General features: G+C 42.4%; 1 protein-coding gene across 3 annotated transcripts in view; it reads right to left on the bottom strand.

Annotated features, from left to right (window-relative positions):
- Positions 1-25,079, bottom strand: part of NOX4 (NADPH oxidase 4) — a 119,339-nt gene that overhangs the window by 57,372 nt on the left and 36,888 nt on the right. For all 3 annotated transcript variants that reach the window (XM_009641683.2, XM_009641684.2, XM_035897104.1), the window contains exon 11: positions 6,958-7,018. In XM_009641683.2, the coding sequence (XP_009639978.1) occupies positions 6,958-7,018 (61 nt within the window). The remainder of the gene's footprint in view (positions 1-6,957; positions 7,019-25,079) is intronic.

The raw sequence follows: 25,079 nt of genomic DNA on the forward strand, positions 1-25,079 counted from the left end.
TAGGATCATACACAACGACACAGCAGTCACTACAAGATAAAAATTACTGTAGAGCACAGAACAGCCGCAGTGTTTTAAACACGGTCCCACATCAATTTGTACCAGCAACACACTGCAACATAACAGCAGTGGTTTATTGCCTTAAGGCATTCGGTTCAACTTAACTCCTCTGAGTGCTGTGTATTTGCTCTCCACAAAAACATGCCGAAATGGCTTCAGAAGGCTGTTTTTTCGGCATCATCAATATCACTTTCTGTCTCGCACTCTGAAGTTTGTCTACTGAATGAGACACATTGTCTTGATACACTGCCATGGGGTTTTTTCACGGCTGTCAAGTGGTTGGACACAAGGCATGGCCCGTGGCCTCTCTTTTTCCCTCCAGAGGTGCCAGATGAAATGTCAGCTTTCAAACTAAACAAGCAGTACTCGAGGCAGCAGCAAGGACAGAGGCAGCATAAGGCTGATAGATGGCAACGCTGAGGACAAACTAGGCAGTAAGTGGGACGAAAACAACTTTCAAAAAACCCTTTTGTAAATACTAAGCCAACAATTTTATCAAAGCTGAGGGAGAATTAGGTGACCACAGAGAAGCAGAACAAAGCAGGTGTTTAGAGGGGAGGCCAGTAACAAGATCAGCTAATTTATGGATCATAGCTAATTTATCAGCTAATCCATGGATCTCGTAGCTCTGATCTGTGCAGGAGTCATTGCAGGGACTTCAATGTATCTGTAGGGTTGTCCTGGGTTGGCTGGGACAGAGGTAATTTTCTTCCTAGTAGCTGGCATAGCGCTGTGTTTTGGATTTCGTATGAGAAGAATGTTGATAACTCACTGATGCTTTAGTTGTTGCTGAGCAGGGCTTACACCAGTCAAGGACTTCTCAGCTCTCAGCTCTGCCAGGGGCACAAGAAGCTGGGAGGGGGCACAGCCAGCACAGCTGACCCCAACTGACCAAAGGGCTATCTCAGACCATATGGCGTCATGCTCAGCATGTAAAGCTGGGGGAAGAAGAAGGAAGGGGGGATGCTCAGAGCGATGGCGTTTGTCTTCCCAAGTCACTGTTACATGTGATGGAGCCCTGCTTTCCTGGAGATGGCTGAGCCCCTGCCTGCCCATGGGAAGTGGTGAATGAATTCCTTGCTTTGCTTTGCTTGTGTGTGCGGCTTTTGCTTTCCCTATTAAACTGTCTTTATCTCAACCCAGGAGTTTCCTCACTTTTACCCTTCTGATTCTCTGCCCTGTCCCATTGTGGGGGGAGCGAGTGAGTGGCTGCGTGGGTCTGAGTTGCTGGCCAGGGTTAAACCACGACAAGGGTTTAAAGTTGCCACCCACCCGCTGAGCTGCAATAACTGCCAGGCAGCTGCAGGGGAAGCCGCAAGGGAAGACAGGCTGACTTAGCTCTGAGCCACAGGCCTAACCCAACCTGCAGGGCTTCACGGTTGCCATTACCACAGACCGGCCACTGTAAACCCATCGTAAGTCCTGACAGGCTAACTAAGCTGTGGTCTACAGCCATAGGTTTCACCTCTGTAATATGACAAAATAATTGCATTGATAGTACGAGCCACCACAATGCCACAAAACATTTTGTTAATGCAATAGGTGCTGACATAAGTAGTCATGTGTCAGCACAAGGATAGTAACTGCGTTATCACAAAGCCATTCTTCAGGGAGGTCTATAATAGCTGTTCCACTATTTGCAACACCCAGTGCACATGGCAAAAGATGGAAAAATCAAGTTAGGAACTTTTATGTGGGAAAAATCACAACTAATTGGCAATTAACGACACTACCTACCTCTAAGGCAGTGATATATATATAGAGAGAGAGACTCTCTTTACAACGAATGAAGAGAAAAAGGCATGCTGGAGGCCTGGCTTGTCTCATAGAATTATAGAATCGTTTAGGTTGGAAAAGACCTTTAAGATCATCAAGTCCAACCATTAACCTAACCCTGCCATCCCACCACTAAACCATGTCCCTAAGCACCTCGTCTGCCCAGCTCCAAGGATGGGGACTCAACCACTTCCCTTGGGCAGCCCATTCCAATGCAATCCTAACTAGACATCCTAAATTAGACACAGGTCAGAGGTCTACAAAGGGAGCCATGGGAAGTATTTCAGGTGAAAGTATCTGCTACACAGGCACCTGAGGGCACATCACAGCAATACCAGTGCCTGCGTGTCTCTGTTTTCTGTGACAAACAAGAAAGCTAAGCGCAATACAGTTACTAATACCACCATAACGCAGATGAGAAACGAAAGAGCTCAGATTTGTATTGGAAATTTATCTAAAGGGTGCTGCTGCCTACATAATGGGAGGGAATGTTGTGCCTTTATCCAAATATATTTCTGATAAGGGCAGGTTCTCAGCTCTTCTAAGCTCAGATAGCACCATCTGATTTCAGTGGAGCAAGAAATGTATCACTTAGGGTCTGGACTATTGGTTGGTTTGCAAAGGTCTCAGAGCTACTGTTTCTGAGGTTTCTTCCTCTCTTCCCTACTTTTCCTGTCCTACATTTTTCATTATTCAAATCATTGCTTTAAAAAGAAAATAGCAATATTGCCTGAAAATCTATGAAATAATATCTGCTCCTATGCAAAAAATTATTTCTAGAGTGACTGCCTTTTTCAGAAGCAGCTTCTTGCAGCTTCTTCTATTTGATATCTAAAATGATATGCACTGGGATGTGGGCAATAAATGACTTTCCATTAACAGCAACTTCTCATCAGGCATTGACAATTCTATTACCCCTTATCTTTTCTCTTGACGTGCAGTAGCTTTCCCAACCTACAAAAGAGTCACTAAGGCCATGAGGTATCCTGTTAAATTTTCAAAACGTTAAGACTCAGTGTCAGAGGCTTGACCTGAAACCTCACTTGCAGAACTGGTTTGCCAGCGGCGTGTATCCCGCCTCAAGTCCTTACAGCAAATGGCAGGAACTTGTTCCTTCACCACATCTCCCAGGTGCAGGCAGCAGAAGCCGAAGCCAGCGAGAGGAGAAATGTCTCAAACGAACTGGTTCTCTGCATTTCACAGCATATGCACTCTCCTTGCACGCTTTTAATTTAGGCTTGTAATTGAGTTCTCTGAAATAAATTGTTAACGCTCTTTGGTGTCAGGCATAAACCCTCAGGAATGTGAAAATGTGATACAAAAGAGAATGTGAATAAATGGGATAAAGGCTGAGAGAACAGGTCGTGAGAAGAGCTCAAATGACAGCATGGCGCATAAAAACTCCTCCAGTCCAACATCCTGTCTGCAGAAGCGGCCATTAGAGCACGCTTAAGAAAGATTATAAGGCAAATATAATAATCCTTCCTCAAACAGTCGGTGGATTAGAGACCATTAATTGTCACAGGGCTTAAGGGATGGAGTGAGAACAGGGCTTCACGGTAAAGATGTGGCATGAAGGGTTGGGTAAACTGCCTGCATCTCAACAGCACATTTGACCCCGGGAGAGATACCCCTGTTTAGCAAAACTAATACAGATAATGGTCTCTGTAACTGGACAGTGTCCTGAACCTCATACAGCCCTTCCTAGGCAGACCTGCCTCTCAATGGAGAACATAGAAACTAAGTTGGAAGAGTAATGTTTAAATGCTAATAGAGAGCAATTCACACTGCAGAGGCAATCAGAAAACTTCAAAGATGCCACTTCTTTTGGAAAACTCTTTTAGCTAGTACTTCTCCACCCCACTTGTTCCAATAGCCTACTGTCCTCTCCCAGGTAGGAATGATGCTTAACAACGTAAGAGCCATCATCCTGGGGCAGACCAGAGGGTAATTAGGCCCATCATCTGCCTCTATCTGGCCAACATCCTATACTTCAAGCAAGTAGAATCATAGAATCACTTTGGTTGGAAAAGACCTTTGAGATCATCGTGTCCAACCATTAACCTCACCCTGCCATCCCACCACTAAACCATGTCCCTAAGCACCTCATCTATCCTTCTTTTAAATACCTCCAGGGATGGGGACTCTACCACCCCCCTGGGCAGCCCATTCCAGAGCCTGACAGCCCTTTCAGTGAAGAAGTTTTTCCTAATGTCTAGCCTAAACCTGCCCTGGTGCAACTTCAAACCATTCCCCCTCATCCTATTGCCCATTACCAGGGAGAAGAGACCGACCCCCACCTCACTCCCCCCTCCTGTCAGGCAGTTGTAGAGGGCGATAAGGTCTCCCCTCAGCCTCCTCTTCTCCAGGCTGAACAACCCCAGTTCCCTCAGCCGTACAGAAAATCAGGGTGATTAGGGAGCATACGTGCATATGGCATTGCCCTCCCAACCTTTGCATATTAAATTTTCCACGACTTCCACAGCCAGGTATCTAGCCAGACCAATGAGTTCAACTGATATTCATGGACTTACTCTCCCTGAATTAGTCTAATCCCTGTTAGGGCAACAAGCTCATTTGACTCAGTTCCACAAACACACAACCCAAACAAATTAACACGGAAAACATTTCTTCATCAGAAATGAACGAGATGGTGGTGTGGATTTGCCTTCCTTACAAGGAGATGCTATGCTAAGCAAGAAGAAAGTCAGCCGCCAAAGAACAACAACAACTATCACTTGAGTATACAGCTGTCTCAGGTTGAAGCAAATTACCATTCTCCTCTGCAGGGAATCCTGGCTTACACCCCTGGTCTGGAGGACATTCAAAGAGCAATGGAAGAGCACGGAAGAACATGAAAGCAACCCGTAATCTCAGCGTGCCATAGGCGTTAATTAACCTGGCAGCCATCCGAACTGCTGGCATCAAAATCCACTTATCTGGGAGCTGCACATTTCAGCATTTCTGCAGACCCTACTCCGCACAGAGGCACTGCACTGCACAGGGGAAGCAGGCTACCGAAAAACAAGAAAAAGAGGCAGAAATGGAGGAACACTGAAAATTATTACATTGTAATCGGAAGACCTGTTAGTAGTTGGAAAAACATGTTACCTGAAGAAATGCACATCTGAATAAAGCAGGGCTTGCATCAAGAATGTAATAAAACCAACTTTGGGAAAACAAGCATGAACGATCTCTAGTGAGAATATGTCACAATCAAGGTTGTGCTGGTTTTGGCTGGGATTGGGTTCATTTTCTTCATAGTAGCTAGTATGGGGCTGTGGTTTGGATTTGTGCTGCAAACAGTGCTGATAACACGAGGATGTTTTTGTTACTGCTGAGCTGTGCTTACACAGAGTCCAGGCCTTTGCTGCTCCTCGTGCCACCCCACCACCAGGAGGCTGGGGGTGCACAAGGAGCTGGGAGGGGGCACAGCCAGGACAGCTGACCCCAACTGACCAAAGGGCTATCCCAGACCATATGACCTCACGCTCAGCATGTAAAGCTGGGGGAAGAACAAGGAAGGGGGGATGCTCAGAGTGATGGCATCTGTCTTCCCAAGTCACCGTTACACGTGATGGAGCCCTGCTTTCCTGGAGATGGCTGAACCCCCGCCTGCCCATGTGAAGCAGTGAATGAATTCCTTGCTTTGCTTTCCTTCCACACTCAGCTTTTACTTTACCTCTTAAACTGTCTTTATCTCAACCCAGGAGTTTTCTCACTTTTACCCTTCTGATTCTCTCCCCCATCCCACCGGTAGATGTGTGGTGCCCATGGAGAAGGCCATGTTGGAGCAGGTGCACCTCAGAGCAGCTGTGTCTGTGGATAAGTCTATGCCGCAGCAGGTACAGCCCTGGAGAGACTGTGGCTCATAGATAAGGCTCCACCTGAAGCAGGTACACCCCTAAGGGACTGCAGGCTGTGGATAAGTCCGAGCCGGAGCAGGGGCAAGGGGAGGATTTCATTGTGATGTTAAACCTTATCATCTGGTCCAACAGGACTAGGGGTGGAGATTGTAATGGAAATACCTTTCAAGTGTTGTAACCCAGGATCCGAGTTACACATTGTGGGAATTACTATAGCTGGAACGCCTTGTTGCTAGCCAGGCTAAGAGGAAGGGGAGGAGTTCATTGTGATTTTAAACCCTATAACCTGGCCCAAACAAGAAGCAGTGCAAGTGCAGCAGTGACCCGACCTGAGCTGGCTTTGGTGCCCAGTAACTCCATGCAACACACCACCTCTCCTGTCCTGAGTGACCACTAAAACAGATAGAGCCCAAAGTCATGGACTAGTGAACCCAATGGATGTTTTTGTGGACATTCTATGGACATTTTACAGGAGCGGTCTATAGACTAAGGGAATGATATCTGTGTATTATATCAAAGGATGGGAAGTGGGGTGGGAAGTGGGGTGGCAGTTAATGAGGTTGTATTTGATAGTGTGAGACCCGAGCATGACATAAATGGAATGGAATAAGGGGTAGAGAATGTGCTGGCTTTGGCTTTTTTCCTTCACAGTAGCTGTCATGGGGCTATGCTTTGGATTTGTGCTGCAAACAGCACTGATAACACAGGGAAGGTTGCATTGCTGCTGAGCAGGGCTGACACAGAGTCCAGGCCTTTGCTGCTCCTCACCCCACCCCACCCCCAGGAGGCTGGGGGTGCACAAGATGTTGGGAGGGGACACAGCCGGGACAGCTGACCCCAACTGCCCAAAGGGGTATTCCATACTGTATGATGTCATGCCCAGCATGTAAAGCTGGGGGAAGAAGAAGGAAGAGGGGAACCTTTGGAGTTACAACGTTTTCTCTTCCCAAGTAACTATTACATGTGATGGAGCCCTGCTTTCCTGGAGATGGGAAGTGGTGAATGAATTACTTGTTTTGCTTTGCTTGCATGTGCAGCTTTTGCTTTACCTCTTAAACTGTCTTTATCTCAACCCAGGAGTTCTCTCACTTTTACTCTTCTGATTCTCTCCCCCATCCCACCGGGGCAGTAAGTATGTGGCTGTGCGGGGCTGAGTTGCCGGCTGGTTTTAAACCACAACAATTCGTGCTGAAGCCAGAAAGGGATAACAGTTCAAGTAAAGGTATTTGTCTCTGAAAATGAATTTTCTACATACCTGTCCAGTCTCCTACTACTTTAAGGTGGACCCCAAACGTTGCTTTGGTATCTGTAGGGCACTAAAAATATTAAATATATTAAGGACCACTTCTGAGTAACAAGAAAATAACAAAATGCATTCAAAGTACAGTTGTTAAGACAGAACCTGGTGTAAGTAGGCCAATCCTGAGCAGCCATACCAGCAGCTATACCCTTTAAAAAGCAAGTCTAGCATCAGTACAGTTCAGGAAGCCGAACATGTCTCGTCTTCACTCAGTCTTAACCCTTTCCCCTTCTCACAGAGGAGTTTGGGATGGGCTTGTCGGGGGTGTGATTTGGAACAGCCACTTCACTAAGCATTACTCAGCAATGATACCAACTGAGGATACAACAGTACAGAAATACTCCCTCTATTATTAAAACCTAACATTCAAAATCAGGAACGATCCCGTCACTCCTAAATCAAGGTATTTAAGAGACTTCTGGTTCTTGAATGCCAGGGCATATGTTCTCAAGCTTATCATTCTCACACAACTGATGCTTTCTCCTAAATGGAGACTGAGATTTTGTTACACTTCACATGTGCTTTGCAAAGGAAAAACACCGGATAGCATGGCACATCATAAAAATCACTTTGCAGACACCATTCTCTCACTCTCCACCTATGCCCTCACCTCGGGGCTACTTACTTGTAACTAACAACACAGGAATGGTATTATTTAAGGTCTTATCCACACCATGTTATCTAAAAACCTCATCAAGCCATATCAGAGGTCTAAGGAGCACCCTCAGTTTCGTTCCTTGTTAGCTACAGGGAGATTTCAAATGCACTGTCTGGACAACTTTTGCAGGTACACCAAATTATTTTACACATAAACAGGACAACCAACTATTACTCAAGAAAAGATTCTTCACTTTCCTTATAAAAACCAACACCATTCGTTTCTTATTGATAGAAGCTATTACCACTGAGTTTTGACACCTTTCTTAGAACCTGTTAATGACTGAGCCAAGCTCCATCATGAATCCAACACCCAACAGATGACACTCCTGTCTTTTTTTTATTACTGCTACAGACACAGATGAATTCTGGCAAGAGGGCTTAAATTCAAGGAACACATCTATTTTACAAATAGAAAAGGCCTGGGTAGTGAATCCAAGCACCAAATACTCAATCATCCACCATGCTTGTGGGGACACTTCTTGGCTCTGTTCTGGACCATTGCCATCAGTGTTCCCAAGATAATCTGTTGTGGAGTGGGAAACCATTGGTCTCAGGGCTGAGGATCAGTTCCTGTCAGTTCCTTATTTAGCAGCAGACACAGATAAACGGTTAGTATTCTCTACATCTTGGCAAACCTAGAACAGGACATACAATGTCCCAGCTAGTCACTCCATTTTCCTGAAGGGGAAGAGCATTCCTGTTAAGAGTACTGATTACTAGACAGACTGATATTTAATTGTCATCTTTCAAGGCTTCCTATAAAAAAACTGGTACAGAAACCTAGAGTCAGAATTATTTCAGCAAGTCTTAGCCTTCAAAAACATGGTATCAAGGGAAAGATACAGGCAAACCTCACACAACGAGGCCAGTATTTGCTGTGGCTGTGTGCAATGTCTTCCAATAAAAATACCAAGACCAACTGTCCATATAAAAGTAGGTAAGCAGCCTCTCAGATAGAAAGTTGCATACTGGCAGTGAAAAGATCTGTTCTTCTGGGTGCTTCCGTAAGAGCCTTTAGCAGAGTTTATTTTTCAGTCTGGGCTGTCCCAGGGCTCTTTGTGTTTCACAGGAGGTTGAGTGATTTTCTTAGTCTAGCTATGCACAGTTCCAGTTCAACACATCTTCTATAAAATTGTCTGTCATTCCCTCCTTCCATTAAAGTTAATGGCAGAATAGCCCTTGTCTCCAGCCAGAATAGGTTCAAACGTGTTGTCTTTTACAATACCTTTGTGACTAACTCCTTTCTGCACTACTTCGACAAATAATCCAATAAAAAAGAGATTGATCTCTCTTTAGAGTTTAGGAAGCCTATTTTGCTACCTATAACTGGGTATAAGAGTCCCTCAGAGAGTTCTAGAAAAATCTTATTGTGCTGCTAAATCTTACTGGAAGAAACACACCCATCACCTAGGCTACACAGAGTGAATTTCCCCCAGCTCAAGAGAGAGAAAAATTGTAGATGGTCCAGCAAAGGGCCACTAAGACGATAAGAGGATTGGAGAACCCGCCATACAAAAAGAGGTCAAAAAGGGAACATGCTCGTGTAACCCACTGAAGAGAAGGCTGAGGGAGATCGCTGTCTTCCAATACCTAAAAAATAGCTATAGAGAAGATGAAGGTGCTCTCTTCACCACTGTATTCTTCACCATGGAATAGGTAGCCAGAAAAATGGTGCAATTTCTCTTGCTAATTCAGCTTCACAGGCCCTGGATAACCTAATCTATGGCCCTTGCACCAGAAGGTTGAACCAGATGATCTCCAGAGACTTCTTCCAACTTAAGATTTTCCTATGGACCTGTAATTTTAACTTTGGAAGTTGTGTGTACGTTTTTACTGCACAGAACACTTATTTTACCTCTCTCATCTCCATAAACACAATTAAGTCTCCAAATTGTGGCTTCTTCCAGACTGCCAAGAGAATATATTCCAGAAGCTTAAGAAAATATTCAAAGACAGTTTTTCAGAAGTTTAATCATGAAAGTGGGTAAACTTTCCCGCATTATTAACAGACCACTGGGCATGTGTAATGAAGTGCAATGAAAACATCCTCATATATTTAAACTTCTTCATGAAGTCACAGAATCGTAGGATAGCTAAGACTAGAAAGCACCTCTGGAGACTGCCTACTTCGATGCCCTGCTCAGGCAGGGTCTGCAAGAGCAGATGGCCCAGGACAGCGTCCAGTTACACTTTGAATGTCTCCAAGGATGGAGATTCCACAGCCTCTCTGGGCAACCTGTGTCACCCTCACAGAAAGAGTGGGTATTTAATTATGGTCAGATGGAACCTCCTGTATTTCAGTCTGCATTGTCCTGTCACTGGGTGCCACTGAGAAGAGTCTGACTCTATTTTCTTCACTCCTCCATCAGTTACAGCTCTCTCAGCCTCTCCTCATACGAGAGACACTCTAGTTCAGAGCTGTTTGTGCTCTGATAGGTCCATGTCTCTATTGTACTGGGGAGCCCAGAACTGGACACAAGAGTTCCAGACATATCTCACCACTGCTGAGCAGAGAAGGAGTCACCTTCCTTGACCTGCTGGCAATGCTCTGCGGCACAGGAGGCTGTTGGCCTTTGCTGCAAGGGCACATTGCTGGCTCAGGAGGCTGAGGGGAGACCTTACCGCCCTCTACAACTCCCCGACAGGAGGGTGTAGTGAGGTGGGTGTTGGTCTCTTCTCCTTGGTAATGGGCGATAGGACGAGGGGAAATGGCCTCAAGTTGCACCAGGGCAGGTTTACGTTGGACATTAGGAAATTCTTTTTCACCGAAAGAGCTGTCAAGCACTGGAAGGGGCTGCCCAGGGAAGTGGTCGAGTCCCCATCCCAGGAGGTGTTTAAAGTCCAGGCAGACAAGGTGCTTAGGGACATGGTTTAGTGGTGGGATGGAAGGGTTAGGTTAACGGTTAGACTTGATAATCTGAAAGATCATCAATTCTATGATTCTCTGCTGAGCTGATTTCCATCCAGTCAGTTCCCATCATGTACTAGTACCTGGGGTTATTCCTCATCAGAGCCAGGATTTGGCAATTCCCTTTCATGATCTTTAGGAGGTTATTGTCAACCCATTTTTCCAGCCCCTCAAGGTCCCTCAAATGGCAGTATAACCACCTAGTGTATCAACCACTTTTCCCAGTTCTGTATCATTTGCAAACCAGTACTGACCCCAGAGGTACACCACTACTGACTGGCCTCCAGCTGGACTTCATGCTACTGATCACAATCCTTTCAGCCCAGCAGGTCAGCCAGTTTTCCACCTGCCTCCCTGCCCATTCATCTATTCCGCACTTCATCAATTTCTCTATGAGGATTTTATGAGAAACGGTGTCAAAAATCTTGTGAATTATGATGTTCTTGCCCATTTTACATATCTAAGTCTCTGACCACCTATTTTACTTTTAATTTGCCATATCTCATCTTTAAAGCACTACACAACTAATCACTGCTTCAAGATCGCTGTTACAGTCAGCTCATACACACATTTAAACTGACATCTATTTATATTCTATGAAGACAAGCACAAGCTGAAGCACCCTCTTGAATTGGAAATCAAGAGGATAAGTGTATGAGCCTTGGTCAAATAAAGGCGTATCAAAGTGGCCTCAGCAATGCATGACGTCCTCTCTGCAGCTGTGAACAAAAACAATTAAAATTGTTTTTAAAATGTGTTTTAGCAAATACTACATGGATTTCCCCCTGCTCCTTTTAATCTGGGAGCCCTAAGACACAATCCAGTGACTACTGGCTGTACCGTGGCGAGAGCTGCATGCAGCCCCTTATTTTTTCCGTATTGCCCAGTACACTGCCCAAAAGGAAATTGTAAAGATTAGCCAATCTCAAAATAAAATAATACTTTTTCTTAGTTTCTTTTCCTTAAATAAACAATGCTTTCCAAGCAGGTAAATCACTAATTGGAATAGTCTGTAATGAGAAGGGACATGAGGCATTGTTAAACAAAAGGTCACAAGGGGTAAGTTTTTCAGTGGTTCTTTCCTCATTTTGAAGAGTTAAATGAACCCCGTTTGCTGCGCTCATTTAATTAAAATGCTATGGTACACAAATTAACTGTGGCAGATGATAGTGTAATTACGTGAAGCTACGTTAATCTGATTCTTACCTCAAGCTATCTATACCTTCAAAAAGTGAAAGATGTTGCAGGTAGGAACGTCTGCAATAATCAGGTTATCTGCCAGCATTTGGCCATCCTCCAAAAACAATTGAAAACCAAAGGAATTCTGTTAAATTTAATAGAGCTGTGCAGATTTACACCCCCAGAGAAACCAAACTATATTCTGAGCATTGGAAGGTTGGTAGATTCCCTTAGAGCTGTTAACCACATGAGCAAGTTTACAATGCCTATTTTTATGTTATTTTTTTAGGTAATTTCACATTTAGTGCAGTGATAATAGTATTTTATATGTAGATAAAACTTACGGAATACAGGTTATTCTTGATGTAGATAGTATTTTATATGTAGATAAAACTTATGGCATACAGGTTATCTTGATGAAAAAACACCTTTCCATATATTTTTTTTTTCCTTTTTCTTCAAGCTAGCTTGAAATACAAATGCAAATTATCACGTAGAGAATTTGCAACAATCCCTGGAGAACTTTATGCTTCTAAATCTCCATATTACACTCACCAATAGCTGTAGCTCTACTATTTTATGTTTATGCTGAGATAAAATATAGGTTATATTTTTAATAATCTCAATAACTTAATTAATGTTTAATGCACTACTAAAGTAATACATACTTGAACTGTATTTTATGTATCAGTTTTACATCGTGAACACCATGCTCAGTTGTCTTCTATCCCTTGCTTTTATATGAACACGAAGTGAGTGAACAAATTAGTTAGATCATAGCGGTAATACTTCACACCCACTTTATATTGGTATAAAAATCTACTGGAGGCAATGAGCATTGGAGAAATCTGTGCATATGGGCACAACACATAGCAAATGAAAACCATGTTATCAGCACCTGTGTTTCCAGCTTAGAATACCCCAAATATTTAACATCACTGATACCTACTGCCAGTCAAGAATCCCTCCCAGAACAAGAAACAGAACCTTATTGAAATAATTTAATGGTATTAAAAAATATTGAAATATTGTAACCCGCTCTTTTTAGACCTTGGGGTGCAGGGAGTTGGGGTAAGCCAACAGCAAACTAGGAAGAAAATAGAAAGTTAATTCCTGAAAGTTTCCAGTTCTTCTGTATGTGTCTACCATAAGAATTGGGAAGACTCTTTAGAGAGATGCGAGGTTTTTCTTACAGGGCTGTCATGGAAGCCCTGGTGCATGTACCAGGATAACACCACAGAATATCAACTATCAGAAAAAAGGAGATGAAAGGGACGCTCAAGTTCTGTACCCCAAAGTGGCTCTGCAAATAAAGCTCCTGTGCAGACACTGCTCTCAAGCTGATGCACCCCAGTAAACACCAACTTCTGCACCTGGTGCTGTAGTAGGTGGCCTGAATAGTGCCCAACGTTACGAAGATTTGTGCCACAGCTGGAAGAACAAAGTGAAACCTCATCTTTGTCTGATTTGGGGAACTAAAAAGCTCACTGCAGAGTTTGTTTAAATAAAAGGAAACTCCTTCAAAGAAGGCTTTCACTTTGGGGAAAAGCCATGGTTTGATCCTAATATGGATTTGCAGATATCCTGGCAGGGACTGTAAACACTGCTGAGCCCCTGATCTGCTTCCATGCCTCTGCCCGCCTGCCCGGGTGAACCAGCTGCACCGCGAACCCCGTTTCATCAGCCCATCCTTGCTCCAGACTCAGACGAACCCTTACACAGATCAAGAAAAACACATTAAAGACTTAGCATGTTTGGAAAACAGGCAGAATTTGGAAAAACTTCCTGTAGAGGGGAAAAAAAGCCCTGACAAGCAAATGTGAACCTCAGAAGCTCAGTAAGCTGTAGCTTGTCTGGTTTCACAAAGAACTGATATAAACATTCTTAAAATGATTCATCCTGACATTAGAAAATGAAGAGGAGAGATGACAAACACAGGCATGCTATATAAAGGTAGCCAAAAAATAGTAGCTAGACTTCATTCTGACTCATCGGAGGTGAACTCTGTTACACTGGGCTACCCGTTTTAACTAATGAATCCCATAAGAAGCAAATTTCAGAAGAAAAAAAGTTAATCTGAGGAGTTAGTTACTCTTTTAAACACATCTCTTCCTCAAAGGCTAGGAGATTCTCTAAAATGGCTCTGTTTATTTTTCTGTTTCATGTTACTTTTCAGATCAGATTTTGTCTAAAAGCTTTTCCTGTTAGAGACTTGGCCTTACAGCCATCCTAATTTAACTGGCAGACATCAGCAGACATTATAACATCTCTGGACGTGGGGAAATCCTAACCATGAAACATGATTTAAGTATCAAGGGTGTCTGGATGATCAAGGCGAGACCACCATGCCTTGAATACTCATTGCTTCAGCCAGAGCCCTCCCATTGCAGAGCTGACTCCTTGCAAGCAGCCCAGCTGCAGAAACATATTCCAAACACTTTTCCCTTTTGCTTGCCATTCCCTTATACTCCTTGTTGTACATCCCCAAATGCCTGCAATCTAGCTAGTGGAAAAAACACCGTAACACTGCGGGATGCTTAGGATGCATCACTGGTCAGCTGCAGCGCCAAGAAGGATCATTCTGGTCATCTGGGGTCTAACTTCTTCTGTAACATAAACCACAAACCCACACCCACTAATTCCTGTGAGTCTATAGTTCAGCATTTGCTACTTCAGTCCCTGCAGTCGCAGTTGTTATATTACTCTCAATGTTCAAAACAATCTTTTTTTTTTTTTTTTTTTAGGACTTGATCTATGAGCATTTGTTTCTTGATTTCACTCTTGCACCACACGAAAACACAAATCTTTATTGTAATAGATATCTTAGGATAGACCAATAGTTGTAAGTGTAAAATACATATAATGTTGCCTAAAATATAGACATTGTTAAATAAATAATATGAAATTAATTGCTTTGTTTTCTACTAAGTCTGTAATAGCCCAGCTGCTACGGATGCACTATAAAGATGCCCTTCTACAGACTAGTCAATATTTCTTTGCCTCTGTAGCTCAACCAAAGTAAAAAAACTATCTGACTATCCTTTCACCCCAGCAGACACATTACATTTCATAGAATCATAGAATGCACAAGTAGGAAGGAATTCACAAGGATCATCAAGTCCAGCTCCCTAAATGCTTCAGTCCTAGCAATATTCAGCCCATATAACTTATGCATTTCAAGCTGCTAGCTAGTGGGGAAAAAAAGCCAAACCACAACCTTATGGGATGCTCAGGATGCAAGTCTTTGTCCCTGAAGGAGTAAAAGGCAGTAGAGCAATGCTTCTGCCCAAGGCTGTCTCCCCAAGTCCTCCAAAGGTATGCGGACACATTGCCAAGCAACATGGTGCTGAGCTGACAAATGCATGAACACGGAAACTGAATGGCACAAAAGGTTCCTTCTCCATCATCCCTGAGCAGAAACTATGGGCCATCTCCAGGCTTGGGCTATCTGGCTCCCAGTGGTGTGAGGCACTCATGGAAAGAACCATCAAAGGATCATTCGGTTTTCTAGTCGTATCACCAACACCTTGAGGAATGCTGTCCCCCTCCAAACTACCCTACCAGCACACACTGTATTTTGCCAGGCTAAAGCACAGATCCCAGCCAGTCAGCTGGTCTTAATTTTAGGACAGCAAGAGGCAGGGCGCTTCATTTCTTCTAATACTTTGTCCACGTGTTAACTGTATTCACGCTTAAAGTTGTGCTTGTTTGTGTTTGGTTTGTTTTTTTTTTTTTCATTTTAATATTCTCCTGCACGTCCTAGACCTTTCTCTAACCTGACCTAGCAGCTACCTCTGATGGGAAAAAACACACTTGTCTGCTAATGCTTGTTATATATCATCAATTTACTTCCATGATATCAGGAAAAAAAAACAAACCCTGCTCATGTGAGGGATCCGATACCTTCCATTTAAAGTATCTGCTGAAGGAGGACTCAGGATTTAGTGAACTTGAGTGTAACAATTTCTGTGCTCCCTTGATCCAAAAGGGTCAGATTTGTAAGTTTAAATGAAAGTTAAGGTTTACTTAGGGTTTTTATACAGACCCAAAGCTATTAAGCCCAAACCCAAACCAAACAAACAAGTCTAAGGAAGTACTAAAGGCATCTGAAGTATTAATCTATTCTATTTTTACTTAAATTCTTTGTCAAACAGCTGCTAGATTTTCTACTTCTATGAAGAGCAGACAAGCTCTAGGGATTTCTTTAGTTTGCCAGCAAGATACTTCACAATATCTGCATTTCCCTAAATGCTTTGTAAATCATTTCATAAAAGACAAGTTTCATAACCATTTGCACAAGATATTTAACAAATCTTATTAGAATGTCACCATGTTAGATTTTTTTTTTTATTGTATTCATCTGTCAGTATGAACTTAGCTCTTGATGTCCTTACATACTTTTTACTCCGGCAAACTTCCAACAACTTTTCAATTTTTTCTTATGAAGTATTTCAGAATTTGGCCCCTAGGCTTTTCCTGTTGTGGATAGTTTATTTCTCAAGTTTACAGTACAGGACGTGTGTTTCTCCACCATCTCCAGTTTTGCTCCTTGTGCACTACAAAATTTCTTGCTTAAAAGAAGCTTAGAGCTAAAACTTCACTGCTAGTGAAGTTTTATATAATAATTAAGTTTTAATACCTTCACTGATTTTAAATGAACTCTGGATTACCCAGGGATAAAGACAATCCTTGGCTCTACCAAACACTGGTTTTCTCTTACAAAAGCCAATGAGTTATTTGTGACATTGTTTATACTCATGTATCATTTGCTGAGACCTTTCTGACAAGACACCAAGCCCAAAAATATAAATGTATAGCTCAGGGCCATCATCTTGTAATCCCATCATGACTAAATCCAGATACCAAATGGACTTAAATAGAGAAGGAAACTCAATCTACAAAAAAATCAAGCCAAAACAAAACAAAAACCTTAAAGGTAGAAAATGTATGAGTAAGTAATAGCTCTGAGACATTTAGGTAGAGAACTGTAATTTGTCATGTACATGCAGAAACCTTTCAGGTGATTCTTCTGCCTACTCCAAAATGATTGATGGCCTTAAAGAGTTTCTCTGCCTGGGTTCAGTAATTATTACTTTATAGAATTTTAATTTGACTGCTAATCAGACAAAGTATTCTTCTTCAATAATATATATTTGGATTTTGTCTGTGGATCTGACTATCTGCATATGCAAACTTGTCCCCTCCCCTCCTCAAAACTCAGCTTTGACTTATTAAAAAACACACACATACTGGCCCCCTAACCTGCTACATGCTGTAAATGACATAGGAAGGACTTGACCATCCATGTATATCAGCAGATGTCCTGGTTTCGGCTGGGCTAGAGTCAATTTTCTTCCTAGTAGCTGGCATAGTCCTGTGTTTTGGATTTAGTATGAGAAGAATGCTGATAACACACGGATGGTTTAGTTGTTGCTGAGCAGGGCTTACACTACTCAAGGCTCTGCCAGGGGCACAAGAAGCTGGGAGGGGGCACAGCCAGGACAGCTGACCCCAACTGGCCAAAGGGCTGTTCCAAACCATATGGTGTCATGCTCAGTATAGAAACTGGAGGGATTTGGTTGGGGGGCAGCTGACCCCCTGCCCAGGAATGGGATGGGCATCAGTCAGCAGGTGCTGAGCAGTTGCATCACTTGTTTTTCCTGGGTTTTGTATCTCTCTTTCCCCCTTGTTGTTTTCCTTTTAATTGCTGTATTATTATTATTATTACTATTATTAACATCATCATCGTTGTTGTTATTATTATTATTATTACTGTTATTAAACTGTTCTTACCTCACCCCATGAGTTTTCTTACTTTTGCTCTTCTGATCCTCTCCCCCATCCCACGGTGGGGAGAGGGTGAGCGAGCGCCTGGGTGGTGGTTAGTTGCCAGCTGGGCCTAAACCACAACAGCAGAGAATTCAAGTCTCCCTGGACTTTTTCTTTTCTTCCTCATACAGAACTGTATGTGGAAGGAAAGGAAGAAAGACGTTGCACTACAAATCCTCCTGATGCGATCTGCTTCAAATTAACCATCTGTGCAAAAAGATGGAGAACCAGCAAAAGGGCAGAACTTCTTGGTGCTTTTTATTACCAGACTCTTCCAGCTTCTACTTCAATGGAATTAAAAGCAGATTTGTTATGCAGCACTGAAGTAGGGAAGGTCAGAGCACATTATAACATAGGAGAAAATTTCTGGCTCCAAATAAAGTTTCAAACTACCTGTTGCAGGTAGTTGATTTCTGCTTACCTGCTTCCAGAACTAGGATCTAGACATTGAACAAAGAACCAAAACCTCTTTGGAGGATCTGAAGAAGCAGCCACTCATGCTAAATATATAAAGATAAATAAATATAAACAAGACATTTCATAAAGTCCTGGAGTCTGAAGGCTGGGATCTTTGCTTTGGGTTCTTTTGATTCTGTTTTATTTTTTGCTTTATATGTGCCACTTCCATGCCATCTGCCTATATTAACTCCATCTTGTGAAGCTACTAATCAGGGGATATGCAGAGTATGTCTTAAACAGAGAGGCAGAGAAAGCTCAACAAGAGTTTATGCAAGTTACCTGTGTCTGAGTATCAACAACAGTATCCTGGGATACGTGTATGTGTTAATTTAAAAAAAAAAAAAAAAAAAAAGTCACTGAAGGACAACTTCAATGCCAAAACAGTATTAATCTGAAAAGACAACAAACATCAAGCTTAGGATATGTATCTCTTGGAATGACAAATGAGGTCCTGAACGGCTTTATAGATATGAGTAAAGTACAAGGACATTTATCCAAAGTATTTAAGGTTGCGCTGTTCACAGGAGCAGAAGAGGTGGTACTCTTTCTACATAGACAGTCAACTTCTTACACTGTAGATTAACGTCTTCTTATTAAGCCTTTTATCTTAGTAACAGGTGGCTTTTTAATTGTTTCCAAAAGGGATTCTGGATGCTTAAAGGGGAACTGTGCAGGACAGGCGGGGGCATCCTACCAATGGTGCTGGGTCATGAGAAACGATGGAGAAAGGAATGAAACCTCCATGACAAGGTTGACCTATACAGACCAGGCAATGCTTTTTCTCTGCCTGAAGAGCCTGAGCTTAGTGGGCTAAGGTTTATTGTTTGATCACTTACAGCAAAACTATGTCCCTAATCTCAGAGAAATTCAACATGGATTATTTGCCTGAGTGACTTCAATGAAGAAAGGAATTGTGGTTGGGTCAGTGAAATCACTAGACAAGAACTACAGAGTGAAGAATTCAGATCCCAGAAACTCCTGAGGCCTCCCTACTCTCCAGCACCCACAGTATCTGAGGGGGGATTCCCAGGGACTAACTCCAGTGCTTTCTCTAATCAGTGCAATAATGTGATTCAGAGGATTTAAGGTTTGGCTCCTGTCTTGAATGTCTCTTGGAAGAGTCTCTTGCCCTCATACTCCAGAAGTATGGATTAGCCAAAAGCACTCCCCTTTGTCTGTTTTGCACGACAAGAGTGCCAGTCTAGAGGAGGTGTTGTCTCAGTGTCTACATATAATGCATAAAACTCCCACATGTCACATCTTGGCTGCTAAAGTAAATCTTCAAATATCTTGTTATGAAGTGTCAAAATACCTGAAAAGATAATTTCATATATACACACACAATTTTCAGAAATGAAAGAGGGAAATCCCTTGAGACCCAACATTTTAGCTAAAAAAAAAATTTATATATAAATTACTATTCCAAATAGCAGATCTATGTTGTTGCCATAACACAAAACTTAATGAAGTCTTTCCATCAGCAGTTCAATTTCAGCAAAGAGGATACTGCAAACTGACTCATTCAATCACCACGCTTTCCTTTCTTTTCCATTCATCTGTTACGCTTTCCTCCACAGCCACCACTGTAAAAGGCAGCAGTAAAGAAGCTTTGATGAAAGCCTCAGTTCTCCACTGCATGTACCATCGGGGCTAATTTTCTTTTCTCCTCAGAGGTGGTGCACTTCTAGTTTAGAGATGGCACCCGCTGAAAGAACAGTTTTGAACAGTTTGCACTGTTCCTTGCATGCACCAGAAGGAAGGATTTTAAACTTTAAACTATCAGCAGTTAAAGTGAGCTCTGAATTCACACCACAAGAGCAGAATAGTATCTCCTATCTTTGTGCAATGTAGATTTCAGTTCCAAGGGGAAACAGGGGCACGACAGCAGCTAGCGACAACCACAACTGTCACAGATTTGAGATAACAGATTCTTTGACCCTGCATTTGTGGATGTTTGTTGCAGAGCAGAAGATTTCACCAAACCGCGTATCTGAGCCAACTGCAAATATAGAAGAATTCGTCTCTTGGGCTTGTCCTTATTTCAAGGTCTGTCACAATCTAAGTTCCATATGAAGTGATGTAATGGTTTCCTACCTTCTTTCGCCACAAGCAAATCAGCACTACTAGAACAACAAGGTTACCAAGGTTTATGAGGTGTTGGGAGTAGACACCAGTCTTTTGGTAGCCAAGCTGTCTGTCACAACTGCAGCTTGTGAGTTTGTGGCTTGCATTGACTCTGTGGTAGATTCAGCAGAGACCACATGAAAGGACCCAGCCCATCTTCTAAAGCACTTAACATCTGCAAAACACAAGGCTATTTCCACGAGGCTTACTGCCAATCACTTCATGGCAATGCAAGAAATTCCAAACACATAGCAGAAAAGGTGATTTGCTTTGTAAGATACTAATATATAATCTAAACAGGAACCTACTTCTGAAGTCATTCATTAGCAAAAAAAGGAAGCGTGCAACCATAAATGGTCAGTACTATGGTTTCATGCTGCTGCAAATAATCAGCGTAGTTAAGCGCCTGGGAAGAGAGGGAACTCTCTTCCCAAATGTAAGATGGAGTTGGAAAGAAAGCCAGTGCTACCATGAACTGCAAGCCTGAGTCTCTTCTTGTTCATACAAGTTAAAATGAAGACCAACCATAATGAAGTCAGAGGAAGCACTTTCCAAAATGTAAAAGAAAAGATGGAAGATCTCCATAAATTTTTTTTTTTTTAGTCCTGATAAGAGGTGGGGCTTTGTATACTAAAGAAAGTGGAAGCAATGTTTTGGATATATGAACTGTAATGAAGGACCATCCTCGCTACTAGAAATTGGTACTGTGGCTGATGCCTGTTTACTTTTCCAAGGGCTTTAAAGATTGGTGTAGACAATGACATTTAAACTGTATTCCACAGCAGATGAGTTCCATACTTTCTTCCACAGAAGTGTAAAGAAATGTCAATCTTGGGAAGCAGAGCACTAAAAAGAAGATTTCTGATGTGTCTTTGGATGGTCTGATCTGCAGACCATATTGTGTACTCAGTCTGAAAGACAAATCCCTTAAAAGAGTTCATCAAGTGGAAACACACAAAAACCATGTGTCCCTTTAGAAACTCTCAACAAAATTATTTATTTACAGAAAATATTTATCCCCACTACAGATCAAAATATCTTGGATCTGACTGTATCCTGCTCAGATTCAATTGTAAGATGCAATAATATCCTATTTAAATAAGTAGAATCATAAAATCGTTAAGGTTGGAAAAGACCTCCAAGATGATCAAGTCCAACCTTCAACCCAACACCACCATGCCTACTAAAGCATGTCCTGAAGTGCCACATCTACACATTGTTTGAACACCTCCAGGGATGGTGACTCCACCACCTCTCTGGGCACCCTGTTCCAATGCTTGACCAAAGGTGCTGGACACAAAGGAGTACAGCACTGAAAATGTTACTCACACTGTTTTACACAGCATAGTAACAGCTGTGTACAGTTGTGTATAGAAGCCAGTGAAAGAAGCACAGTAAAACATGTTAAGAAATCAAAGACAATGGAACAATGAAGACAATCTGAAGCTAGTAGCCCACTATGAACTACCTCGAACGGGCCACCAGGTCACTTGCAGGAATCCCAGACACAGGGCCATCCCTTCACTACCATTCCCAGCCTTTCCAATGGATAACAAAGTGAAGGAGTCACACTAGTGAATACAAAATCATCCTACTGAATAAAAAACAGTGGAAGTACACTTCAAAAATGAAGTTAAAAAATGCCAGCTTCCACACTGATCATAAGAGAAGACTGGGTACAAGTGACATTGCCAGCAGGTCGAGGGAGGTGATGCCTCCCCTTTATTCAGCACTGGTGAAGCCACACCCAGAGCACCATGTCCAGTTCTGGGCTCTCTACTACAAGAGAAATGGGCATACTGGGGAGAGTCCAACCAAGGGCCATAAAGATGATTAAGGGTCTGGAGCATCTCTCCTATGGGGAAAGGCTGAGAGAGCTGGGTCTGTTCAGCCTGGAAAAGAGAAGGCTTAAGGGGACCTTATGAATGTATATAAATGAAGGTAGTGATACCCTAAGAGTCAAAAAGACCCCAAATGTAAAACGGCTTACATGTATAAGATTTAGGCCTTATTGTCTAGCTTGCTGTTACCTTGCTAAAATTAGTATTGTCTAGTTTGCTGTTGCTTTGTTATTAGTTTTGTCTAGCTTGCAGTTGCTTTGTTAAAGTCAGTAGTGTCTAGCTTGGATTTTTTGTTCTTCTTAAAGTCTGTAGTATAGTTACTTAGTGAATTTAGAACCCTTTTCAAGGACGGGAAGAATCGGGAGGGGATGAAGCAAAAAGATAATAACGGTTTGCCAAGGTTGCCAGACTAGAAGGAATGAGAACTAATTGATGTAGAAAGATTTGTGGCTCCTTACAAAGGACAGTTTTTTAGAGTCTCCATCCTTGGAGTATTCAAAAGCTGTGTGGACATGGACCTGGGCAACCTGGCTGTAGGTGGCCCTGCTTGAGCAGGGGAGTTGGACAGGATGATCTCCAGAGGTCCCTTTCAATCTCAACCATTCTGTGATTCTGTGACATAAAGCCTTTGACAGCAGAGCCAGGTCGCAGGTTAGCAAAGAAGCCAAACGGGCAGCTCGGAGTTCAGAGTTCTCCAAATTCCCGTGTGCATTTTGCACCAATGACTTCTGCTCATTCCCTCATCAGCAGGGGAAGAACTCTTTCAAGTGACAAAAAGGAAAAGAAAATAAACGCCACTGCACACATTTCTGAACAGTGCTTACCTCTTTATGCTCACTTGGTTACAATTCAGAGCTCCCTCTGGCTCCGAGTGAAACACGTGGGAGCTTTGCCAGAGTGCGATGGGAGTGGGTTCAGGCCCTTTACTCAGCCTCCCAGTGTTTTCCTCCACCCCAGTGTTATGTAAGAAACTGAGCTAAACTGTAAATATTACACAACCTTGAAAAGGGAAGGGACTAGTAAAATATCTGCATGACTCCTCCTCACACTGACTCACCCCTTCCTTTTCACTTTTGCTTACAGTCCTTGCTTAGAGCAGAAAGATATGCCTGAACTGGTCACCTCTTGTCTTTTAAGCGTACTCCAGGCACAGTGAGATGTTTCATCAGCTCAGACAGGACATCACATAGAGCCTAGAAGAAGGCTGCAGCCTTCCCCCTAGCTCTGCCGCAGCCATCGCTGCACTGCACTTCCAGCATCCCAAGCCCCACGCGCCCCCCATGCTGCTCCCGCTGTGGCTCTGAGCCCCACGCTCCTGCACCAGCCTAGAAAAACAACCCCGGGATCATCATCATCATCCAACAAAAGAAGCAGCAGCCGTGTTCCAGCTTGCTTGGTAGCGACAAGTAGGTCAGATGGGAGCAGAAAAAATATTGAGTTAAGCTATTGCCTACACACGCTATAAGTGCAGTCCCATGTCTGGCATCCTACTCAATAACAACAACAACAAAGGTTTTCTAAGCAGGACTGCAGCCCAAGGCATATTCCATGACCTAGAAAGACGTGTGGAAATGACTGTCCCCTGCTTAGGCTGGGCAAAAAGACTGTCATAAACCTAGATATTTCAAATCCTCATTATGCCATAAAACAGCCATTTACCCAATAACAGCATTTCTCCAGCATAGTTGACATTCTACTGGAATATGTTTGCGGCAATAAAAATGAAGCTCAGTCACTCAGTGGTAACTTCCTATCTTGTAATAGTTAAAACACGTATGTGATCTTGAAGGATATGTGTTACGCTGAAGGGTATCACTGCACTTTAAAGTGTAAAGCATTAAGCATGAACAGAAATTGCCCGGTCTAGTATTACATACTTAAAATATAATGCACTGTGCATGAGTGGAAATTGCTAGTTCTAATGTTACACGTTTTATATGTGACTGTAAAAATTACACAAACTATAATTTATCAACCAGGCATATATCTGAAATGTACTGCACATTATCTGCATATAAATGAGCTATTTATATTCACTAAGAAAACTCAGACTCGCAACAAGAGATCTATTTTCCGTAGGTCCTAGATCTAGAAGTTTTTGTGCAAAAACCATTTTTCAGAACATGCATTATTATAGTATGCCATTTTAAATACTGGGTGAAATCCACAACTCATGGACAGAATCTGACTTCAATAAAGCATCCTATTCCACTTCATCCTATGATCTAACCCAGTAGTTCCATGTCAGCAGGTTTTTTTTCTGATAAAAACTCTCATCATAACAACTAAGAAGTTTTGCCAGAGAAAAGACTACTGAACCAGACCTAATATCCTTTGATGACACTATTTCTGGAAGTCAGAATCGTACGATCCATTGTTTAGCAGTGTCCTAATGTAAGAACAGTAATATAACAGTCCCATAGTTTCCAAACTGTGCAATTACTACTAATGATCAAATTATAACCATTATTTTAATTTCCACTGAGATGGAAAGTCAGGAATCAAGAACGTGATGTTTTGAGATTACTGTTTAAATAAGATTATGTCCACTGGTGTAGAACAGGTGTAACTTTATTAAATACGGCTATGTTAGGGCCAAACAAATGTAAAGAGCAATCTGAGTCTTATGCTAAGTTCTTTACATTTATTTTCTGATCACTAAAGTAATAAAAAAGAGAAATAAATACAGATTTAATCATTCTGCATAAAAAAAAATAGCTACCATTCCACCAGTACTGCAATGCACATCATTTTTCAGCATTGCCTATCTAGTTATCTTCACACTCTACACAGAGAAAAGCCTTAAAAAATGCCTACTGGAGTTAACAGATAAATAACACATGCCTCTGCTTTCTACCAGTTAAGTAAATAGCCAGGAAAACCTTGCAAAATTCAGGCTATGCAAGTACCAGCATTGCTTCATCAAGCTATACAGAGGCAGCTTCCTTTAAGTGAGATTCACTCCCAGATTTACAGCACAAAATTTATTTGGGATGGAATTTAGTGTGGGTTCCCTTGTGACAGTACCTGCCTGCTGGCTCCGCATATAGATAAGCAAATAAACACAACAAAACACT

The sequence above is a fragment of the Egretta garzetta genome, unplaced genomic scaffold (genome assembly GCF_000687185.1).
Source record: "Egretta garzetta isolate BGI_Z169 unplaced genomic scaffold, ASM68718v1 scaffold137, whole genome shotgun sequence".
NCBI classification, from domain to species: Eukaryota; Metazoa; Chordata; class Aves; order Pelecaniformes; family Ardeidae; genus Egretta; species Egretta garzetta.